The 9740-nt window shown below is 43.4% G+C and overlaps 1 protein-coding gene across 7 annotated transcripts in view; it reads right to left on the bottom strand.

Moving 5' to 3' along the window:
- Positions 1-350: 350 nt before the first annotated feature.
- Positions 351-9740, bottom strand: part of CHTF18 (chromosome transmission fidelity factor 18) — a 39556-nt gene continuing 30166 nt past the window's right edge. The window contains exons 16-23 of one of the 7 annotated variants that reach the window (XR_015729887.1): positions 8273-8497; positions 7475-7624; positions 4885-5069; positions 4415-4545; positions 3603-3729; positions 2799-2954; positions 1779-1836; positions 351-609 (exon numbers count right to left, since the gene is read on the bottom strand). Coding sequence is in view for 4 of the 7 variants with exons in the window: in XM_034420686.3 (XP_034276577.2) it covers positions 470-609; positions 1779-1836; positions 2799-2954; positions 3603-3729; positions 4415-4545; positions 7475-7624; positions 8273-8497 (987 nt within the window). In the remaining 3 variants the exon portion in view is untranslated. The remainder of the gene's footprint in view (positions 610-1778; positions 1837-2798; positions 2955-3602; positions 3730-4414; positions 4546-4884; positions 5070-7474; positions 7625-8272; positions 8498-9740) is intronic. The other 6 variants (XR_015729889.1, XR_015729888.1, XM_034420686.3 and 3 more) reach the window with 6 other exon arrangements.

The following is a 9740-nucleotide window of genomic DNA, read 5'->3' as shown; positions in this document are numbered from 1 at the left end:
AATGCCACATTGCAGTATGTTAGGACCTGTTTATTTTAAACCTCTCAGTTTATAATTTGGGAACCATTGGGAGGGATAAATTTGTATGGAGGAGACTTCCTATTTTGAATCACTGTAACTAAAAGAATGGAAATTAATTGTAACCAGAAATATTGAAGCAGAATCAAAGTCCTTCTTAGGAACCCCACCAATTGCTCTTTCTTGTAAATCTAATTTTGTTTGCTGTCTTCTTTCTTTCTTTTTTTAGATATAAACATACATTTTATAAGCATTTTCAATTTTTTTTGTATTTTAGGAAATTCAGTTTTGCAGTAAAAAACTGCACGAGTGTAATAAGTTTAAAAATGAAATAAAGCAATACTAAGCATGTCTTTATTTACTCCAAAATAGGATTTCATACAAAAAATACATTAAAAAGTCCTCCTTTTGCCTGATTTTTCATGCCCTTAATTTTTTGTTTTTTTAATTGCTAGAGCAAATCTTTAATATAAATGTTTCTCCGAACTGCATTGGAAACACCTTCATTAAACCGGAACCAAACATCACTTTGTCCAACAGCTTTTCCAATTTGCTTTTCTACTGTATTTTTCTCAGGTACTTGATCAGCTTCTAGGAGGAAAAAAAAATGGTATTGTAAGGGCTTTGGTGATCATAAAGTCAAAATGTGACTAGAACCACACAACTAAAATTTTCTCCCTTCTTTATATGACTTTCTTATAAACAAGAGGTGGTTAATTAGGCCTGCCTCGAACTGAGAACCAGAGAATGGCTCAGGCTGGTTAAAGAAGACAGCTCTAACCATGATCAGGGATCAAGGTTTGCAGCCTGATGATTTCCTTGTCCTTGGGTTCTTCAACTTGTTCTACCTGAAGGGGAGATTAAGGTTATTTTTTTCAGCCCTAGAGGGGAACAATAGCAAAAATAACCCTAATTTGGACAAGTTGAAGGACAAGTTGAAGGACCCAAGGACAAGGAATAATTAGGCTGCAAGCCTTGATCACCAATCATGGTTAGCCTTAACCAGCCTGAGTCATTCTCTGGTTCTCAGTTCAAGGCAGACCTGATCAAGTCAGAAATCAAAGCAGAAAATCAAAGTATTTTTACATCATGTCCCTCACTGGGGTACATTCACCACAATAAAAATTCACAAGTAAAAACTGCAGAAAAACATTCAAGTCCTTATAACCACAATATATTTATAGTCGCTGCGTAAGTTTAAGAACTACTAACTTAGTGAGCTGAAGGGGCTTGCCATCTTTTCATTGTTTTTTGTCAGCACTTTATTAAGAATTTTAAAGAAAACATCATGGAGAGGATTCAGGAAATATTACTTTATGGTTGCAGGGTATATTGACTGCTGAAATCTCATCCACAACCTTTGCTGTCCCCCCTTTTGGGGAACCCAGAATCAAGGTGGGCTTTCTGGTTTCCTGGGGCTGAGCAATCCTTTCACTCGAGGCCACAGCTCAAAACTACTACAATTTCTGTGCTGCAAATTGAAAGCACTTTCAAACCCAGTGAATGCTGCTATGGCCAACCAAGGAAGCCAGGAAGGACTGGCTCTCTCCAATTTATTCTCAGTATGCTTTAGTAACAGAGAGAGTATCCCACCCTGTTGCAGAGGACAAAGAGCTCACCCAACAATCCCCTCTTCTCCATGAGGGTTATTTCCTTGAAGAGACATTTCAATTCAGTCTGACAGGGGAGCTGAACCGTACTTTAGCCCATCATTTCCCCAGAGGAGGGGACAGGATGTTTCCCTTCAGCCCCAATCTTACCTGATGGAGGGGCTGTCTTTTTCTTGAAGATGACCTGGCCAAAGAAGTCTCTTTCTGGCTGAGGGGAGAGGGGGAGGGAAGCAGAGATCATCAGCAATTACTCTTTCCCCCCACACTCAAAAGGTTTACTCTTCTCAAAGAGCAGAAAAAAATCTACAGGCTGCAGCTATTTCACAATCTCTGCCAGAGCCTGGATGTCCCCTAGGGCACCAAGGAGCCTGATTTGGCACCTTCTTTACTGAATTTCTCTACATTTTTCAACAAAAAAATGAAATGGGAAATTGACAGGATACAAGGCTAAATTCAATTTAGCTTCATGATCTTCATTCCCAAATCCTCCCGGGACTCCACCTAGACCCCACTGTTGTTTCTAGACAAAATGGGTGGCTTTAGGCACATTTGTTGGGAAAAAAGACCAGGAAGACAAAAGCCCCCCAGGTGCTTTGGAACAAACCCTTCCTCCTCCTTGGGTGAATCAGGGGTTACTTCACGGTCTTCATTTTGTCAGAACTGGCTGACCAACTGGCAAAATGGCCACTGATTTCTACAAGTAACATCTTTACAAACTTGGATCACCCCATTCTCCTCAAGGCTACCATGTCAATACTTCCAACCTTGTTCTAAGCCTGTGAATACAAACCTTGGCATGGCCAGGTTTTCTGAGAACTGGTCAATCTATACCAGCAACTTTGCTAGTCTGAGTGGATGAAAAATCACCAATTAAAAAAAATATATACTAGAATTGGGGGGCTGAAGTCATGTTTCTCATTTGCAATTTTTCATGAACCAGCTTCCTTACTTAGTGGATGTTTTGACAGCTCTTCAACTCAAGCTCCTTTCCAAGACTGCCTAGCAATGTATTCCAGAATCATTAACCGTGCAGTTCATGTGGTTTCTCAGGCCAAAGAAAGTGTTGCCTTTCTTTTATACACAATTTGCCTCACAAGGCCATACATGCTTTGGCCAAACTCTGCAATACTGCACCATTCTGCCCCTCTAGTTCTTATATATGGTTATCACCTTTTCCTCAACTATCGCTCTCTTCACAATTTGGTCAAGACTTTGCTCATGGTTCCTGATCCTGGATTTGCGCCGCTCTCCACCTGCCCCCGTTTTATGGTTGGTTTCTGTGGGAAGTGATCCGGCCTCCAATGCCTGAGGGAGGGTAGAGAAACACTGGGGTGTTTAGGAGGGGGAAGAATGAAACAAGGGGAAAATCACATCAGTTTTATCAGAGCTGTATGCAATCTTCAACTGTTAGCCTTAAAATTTGCTTAAAATTTAAATGTTTATGATCAATTCCAAAATGCCCCCATTAAATTGTATTTTCCCCAAATTGTTTATTTTTTTAAAAGAGCAAATTAAAAGTATTTGTTCTCTTTTAATGCATCACAGATCACTTTGGGGGCTACACCTGGGAGTTAGTGGCAGATTTAAGGTATGGGATGGGCAAAAAAAGATCCCCCTGCCTTTTTTTAACTGCCTCCCCTCCCCCCCCCCCCCGTTTCTTCTCAGAAGCCCTCTGGCTATTGTATCAAAATGAATAATAATTCCATGGTGGGGAATGTGAAGTGGTTATGGGCAGGTGCAGCCAACTGCTTTGGATTCCCTGTTTGCAAATGAGGCAATAAAACAAGAGCTTGGCTCTTCTGAATTGCCACCAAAGGCCAGCCAGACAGCCAGCCAGCACGGGCATCTCGCACTTTGAGACCAGATCCAAAGGTGCGTTTGTAAGGCGAGCCTGGTGACCTGCTAGCTCCTCAGAACCGACCACCAAGCCAGCCAGCCAGGGGTGCCCAGGGGCTTCCCAAGTGGATATGATACCTGGTGAGGAGCCTCCATCTGCCTCATCTTCTCCACTTGGATCTCTCGCGCAATGAGCTGTTTGGCCTGGTAAGTCAGCGGTTTCCGAAATGGGAGATCGGGAAACCTACAAACCTCTTCCACATTCCTGGGGTTTGTAGCCGAGGCAGCAGTATTATTGTAAAAGGAAACAAGACCCAAAGCACGTTAAAAGCAAACCACCCCCTTTCACACCCACACTTTCACTTGAATACAATTTGGCATTTGGGTCACAATGAAGTTTCGTAAACCCTACTGAAATAGGAGTTGTAAAGCTATTCAGAGCTGGAAATACACCCAAACCTGCACAATAAGGTCATCAGAGCCCTTCCTGCCAAATATCCAGAAATCTATGGGTTAATCCCTATGTGTGTGAAATATTCCAGGGTGGGTCAACTGTGCAGCTGAACTGATAGAATAGACCCAACCACTTTCAGATTCCAGCTATGAGGCGCCACTTTTGAACACAGTCTTTATAAAACTCCTGCATGCACAACCCTGGAAACCAAAGGGATTTCTCCGCGGGGTTGGTTTTCCATCCTCAGGGAGCCCAGGGAACTAGGACTCAACCCTCCCATTTGGTAGCTTGAAATACCATTGGTGTCTCTGAATATGAAGCATTTGATCAGCCGGTTCTTCTGCACTATAAACAGCGGGGCCCAGCAGCAACACCACTGGCGTGTCTGATTTTCACAAGGGACCCAGTACTGCAGGCTACTCTTGCATCAGATGTTGCATTTCCAGGGAGAACAATTTTGAAACATGCAAAGCTTACCTGAAAAGGTGGTACTTACGGGTCAAGCTTATAGATGTACTGGCCTTCTGGCGTGCACTCTTGATGGTAGGTAAGATTGTATGTCAGCATAACATTGATCAGCTGTGACAGCTGCTCTTTTTCCTTCTGACTGTACAGCTGTGTGTTCACCTAAGGAGGTAAGAAGAATGAATCATCCCAAGCTCCGTCTTCATTTAGCATTTTGCTTCTCCCACCATCCAGCTTCTGAGGGACTTGCAAGCAGGAGGCAGAGAACCTCACCTCTCTTCCTCCATCTCGCCTCAGTAACATTTATTTATTTATTTATTGGTTTAATTTATATGCCGCCCTTCTCCGGAGACTCAGGGCGGCTTACAATGCGTTAAGCAATAGCCTTCATACTTTTGTATATACCTGCTTAGTTGGGCTTTCGGGGCCCCCCCAAGCGGTGTTCTTTTTTATACAAAGTCAGCTTATTGCCCCCACAGTCCGGGTCCTCATTTTACCTACCTCGAAAGGATGGAAGGCTGAGTCAACCTTGAGCCTGGTGAGATTTGAACTTGCAGTAATTGCAGGCAGCTGGTGTTACTTAACAGTGCTTTAGTCTGCTGCGCCACCAAGGCTCTTATTTGGGGAGAGTTGTCCTTGATCTGGAGATAACGTAGAGGCTTCGTCCATGCATCCATCCAATCATCCTGTTTGAAAGCTGCTCAAGTTAGTTGCCATGTCTTAGGGACATCGAAAGGGATCTGCTCAATTAGCCCAGTGTCTTGATTTTCACAGCAAGGAAACTATGCTGCCTGGATGCTTGCAAGCAGGAGACAGAGGAGGCCGGGCCTCCTCCCATAACTGTTCTCCAAAAGGGGCATTTGGAGGGATGGAGATATCATGGAGTCTTCCAGCGCCAACAGGTTTTACCGGATCTTTCCTCCACTAAAGCCATCAAATTAATAGTCAATACTACAACTTATACAGAATGAATCATCATGAGGTCATGATTATTAGGTTAATGATTTATAATTATTTTTCACACCATATTAAAATTCGATTAAAAAATAGGAAAGTTCTGGAATTCAACAGATAGCAATTATTAATTATTTATAAATAACAAGAAAAAAGTCAAGGAAACAGTCGGTCCACTAAAGAGAGAAGATGGCAAGGAAGTAATGGGCAGCAGAGAGAAAGCAGAACTGCTTAACTCATTCTTTGCATCGGTCTTCACACAAACCTACTCAACCTACCAAAAACATAACTGTAAAAGACAGACTAGAAATAAAAATTAAAATAAGCAAGAAAATGGTAAGAGAACACTTGTCTGGCCTTGATGAATATAAATCACCAGGACCTGATGGGTTACATCCCAGAGTTCTGAAGGAGCTGGCAGATGTCATCTCAAAACCATTGTATCATATCTTTAAAAAATCTTGGAGCACTGGGGAACTACCAGAGGATTGGAAAAGAACTGATGTGGTTCCCATCTTCAAAAGAGAGAGAGAGAAAAAAAAACCAGACCCAGGAAAGTACAGATCAATCAGCCTAACATTAATACCTGGAAGATACTGGAAAAAATAATAAAAAAACAGATCTGTGAACATCTAGAAACAGCTATAACTAGTCAGCACGGGTTTGTTAAAAACAGATCATACCAAACCAATCTTATTTCATTCTTTGTCAAAGCGACTAAATTAGTAGACCAGTGAAATGCTGCGGACATAATATGTTTAGACTTAAGCAAGGCATTTGACAAACTAGACCACAACCTACTTCTTGGTAAGCTAGAAAAATGTGTGATAGACAACATCACCACCAGCTGGATTTGTAACTGGCTGACAAACCATACTCATCAAGTAGTCCTTAATGGGTCTACGTCTACATGGAGGGAAGTAAGCAGTGGGGTACCAACAAGGTTCCATCTTAGGCCCAGTACTCTTCAATATCTTCATAAATGACTTAGATGAGGGAACAGAAGGGGAACTCATCAAATTTGTAGCTGACACTAAGCTGGCAGGAACAGCCAATACCTCAGAAGACAAGCTCTGGATCCAAAACGATTGTGACAGACTTGAACAATGGGCCCTATTCAACAATAGTAATAGTGTATAAGTCTAAGTGCTTTACAGCCCTCTCTATGCGGTTTACAGAGTCAGCATATTGGTCCCAACAATCTCGGCCCTCATTTTATCCACCTTGGGAGGATGGAAGGCTGAGTTAACTTTAAGCCTGGTAAGATTCGAACTGCCAAACTGCAGGCAGCCAGCAGAGGTAGCCTGCAGTACTGCATTCTAACCACTGCACCACCGCAGTGTGGAGAATGTGGAGAAAAGCAAGGTTTTACACCTGGGCAGGAAAAACCAAAGATTCAAGTACAGATTAGGTGAAACCTCGCTCAAAAACAGTTAACTATGAGAGGGACCTTGGAGTCCCAGTGGATGATCATTTAAACATGAGCCAGCAGTGTGTGGCAGCAGCCAAAAAAGCTAATACAATCCTTGGTTCTATAAAGAGGCATAGAATCAAAATCATTAGTACCGCTTTATAAAGCCTTAGTAAAACTACACCTGGAATACTGCTTCCAGTTTTGGTCACCACATTACAAAAAAGATGTTGAGATTTTGGAAAAAGTACAAAAAAGAGCAACTAGGACGATTAAACACAAATAATTGGCAAGGCAGACTGGCACAAAACTGCCTTTCTCGGTAAGCAGCTCTCCATTCTTGCTTCAGCTGGCATTGTTTATCACCACTTGCCAGAATGCACTGTTATTGCATTCATGCATGTATGCATGCTGTGTGCATGTGCTTGAGCCTTTGAGTCACTGTTGACTCTTGGTAACTGCCTGGACAGGTCCCTGCAGTTTTCCTGGCAAGATCTCAGAAGGGGTTTGCCATTGTCTGCTGAGAGAAGCTGGCTTCCTGCAGGATTACACCACCATGAAGTGGCTCTCATTCATGCCTTACAGAACACAAGAGAGATCAAAGCAGGGGCTGTGGCTCTGACCTCAGGATTTGGGTCTTATTGTCTCTCTAGCCACTGTGTTGCTTGTTCAGCCAGTCTTGACCTATGAAACCCTTCCCATCCCCCAGGAAGGAGTTTTTCTTACCGGTCTCAGTTTTGGTGAAATAATCTCCAAGAGAAGACAAAGGGCTTCAAGGGTAAAAGATTGAGGTCTGACACGACTGCGCGAGTTGGGTGCAATTCCAGAAATCATGGAATCTACCAGGTGATGCATCTGGGTCAGTTTTGACAGAGCCTGAATGAGAAAAAGAAGAGGAAACATTTGCAGGCAGGCAAAGTTCCAAAGAGATTTCATCACCATTATGCAGAATATTGACAAACAGTGCAATTTCTCTCCAAAGGCTGTAAAAGGTTTGTTGGCTGTCAAAGCCTCCCTAAGAAGCTGCCTTCTACAGACGGCCTTGAGGAAAAATGCAACATCTGTTGGGAAAACATGAACGTAGTTCAGAAAAACAGATAGGTGTGAGAAAGAAAGTCAAGATTACCCCACCTTGACTATCTGTGGTATAAAAGAGAAAGAAGGAAAAATGTTGGTAGGCTTTCATGATTATTATAATAAAATGAGGTTCTAATCTTTCTGGTGGCATTTGTTTCTTCTTCACTCTATCTGGAAGAGTTGACACCAACTCAGTAGATCTTGCACTTAGGAGTTTTCTGCAGTTTTCCCTCTCAGACCTAAACTGAACTTGAGACTGTCTGAATTAGCATGCAAAACTGCAATTTTTATCTCTGAATTATGACTCATGTCCATAAGAGGCATGGAACAGGTACATCAGAAAGAGAGAGGAGAGGAAAGGGCAGTTCTCCACTGACTGGTGACTGGTGCTAAACTACTTTGTTGTTTTTCCTAGCCAGTCCCTGATGGTTTTCTCTCCATTCATACCTCATGTTGGCTGTGCGGATACGTCAGTCTGGGAATTCTGGAAGCAGCAAAGAGCAAGTGGAAAGAAACTGGGAGGAAAGGCAAGTATCTCATCAGATGAAAGCTCTGGCTGCACAGGATTGCCTTGCCCAGCAGATCAGAGAAGCCAAGCCACTCCAAGGCCAAGCAGACTGAATCCAAGCTGGAATCCTTCACCTTCATATTGAGGAAGTTGTCGTACAAGCCCTGCAAGAAACGGGGCCGGGGTAAAGCCAGCAACAACAGAAGTGTCCGAGACTAGCCCAGACCATTGTATAGATGGGAGGTAGGACAATTAAGCAGGGGAACATGGCTGCACTCAGGGCCCCACCATAGTCAACCCATCACACGCTGCTCCCTGCCAGCGCCTCTTCCCCGCCAATGGTCTGACAGCACTCCAACGCAACCACATCCAAGGATCCTTATCCCCGGCCAGTCCATAGTGCAGGAGAAGTCACGGTGCATCCTTGGTTTGCTCTCAAGGAAGTGGCATGATAAATGTGAAGGGCCCCTCTCGCAAAAGGAACTCTTAACCACGCCCCAATAGCTTCCCCGACCAAGCACATTTTCTGTAATTGCCGTCAGTGAAAATAAATATGTTGCAATCCCAAAAAGGGAATGTATTAGCTGTCAGCTTTGGAAGCCATATTAGCACCAGAAGCTTCCACGCTGCCACCTTCTTGTGCAGTAGTACAAGAAGGAAAGTAGGAGGGGGGATTTAGTAGAGGGTTTGTAGTTAAGACGTAAGGGGGTTTGTAGTAATAATCTTTGGTCAAGGTCAGGTTGTTCCTGCATCTGGAGGAGTGGTTGAAGTGGCGGCTCAAGATGGGAAGGATGGTGATTGGGCCATGTGATGGACTGAGGGGTGCAGGGGCTGGATTTGGGATGTTGATTTTCTGAGGGAAAACCCGGAACTCTCAGATTCGGGTTTTCCCAGATGTGCCTGTCTCGGAGTTTTTAATTGGAGTTGGGTTCATTAGCCTCTTTAAAAGAAAGACGTTTTCTTGTAATAAAAGCATAAACCCCTAATAAACCTGTCATGCAATTATTCTTCTAGTCAATATGTTTTCTTTGATCTTATTAGGATGATGTTTCTAATGGATTCCAATATCAGCCGTCTTCTCCTTTCCTGCCGTCTCCTTTCTCCTTTCTCTTCCCTCCTCCCCAAACAAGTTCGTTTTTTAAAAAATGAGCAGTTTTTCACAGCAGTTTCTCACAGAAGAGTCAAGATTCACTATGTTTCCGAAACTAAGTGCTTTTCTCTACAATAAAAGATGTTTATCCCAAAATTATTATTGTTAGGCAAACCAGGGATGTGCGGTTACTTCTCCTGCGCTGTGGACTGGCCGGAGACAAGGATCCCTCGGCAAATCGCCTGGGAGGCAGCTGCGTTGGAGGAGCGCTGGCAGACCATTGGCGGGGAAGGAGCGCTGGCAGAGGGCCAACCAAG

This window comes from Pantherophis guttatus, chromosome 14 (genome assembly GCF_059756535.1).
Source record: "Pantherophis guttatus breed Tessera chromosome 14, ASM5975653v1, whole genome shotgun sequence".
In the NCBI taxonomy this organism is placed as follows: Eukaryota; Metazoa; Chordata; class Lepidosauria; order Squamata; family Colubridae; genus Pantherophis; species Pantherophis guttatus.
This window is presented reverse-complemented; position numbering and strand designations above follow the sequence as displayed.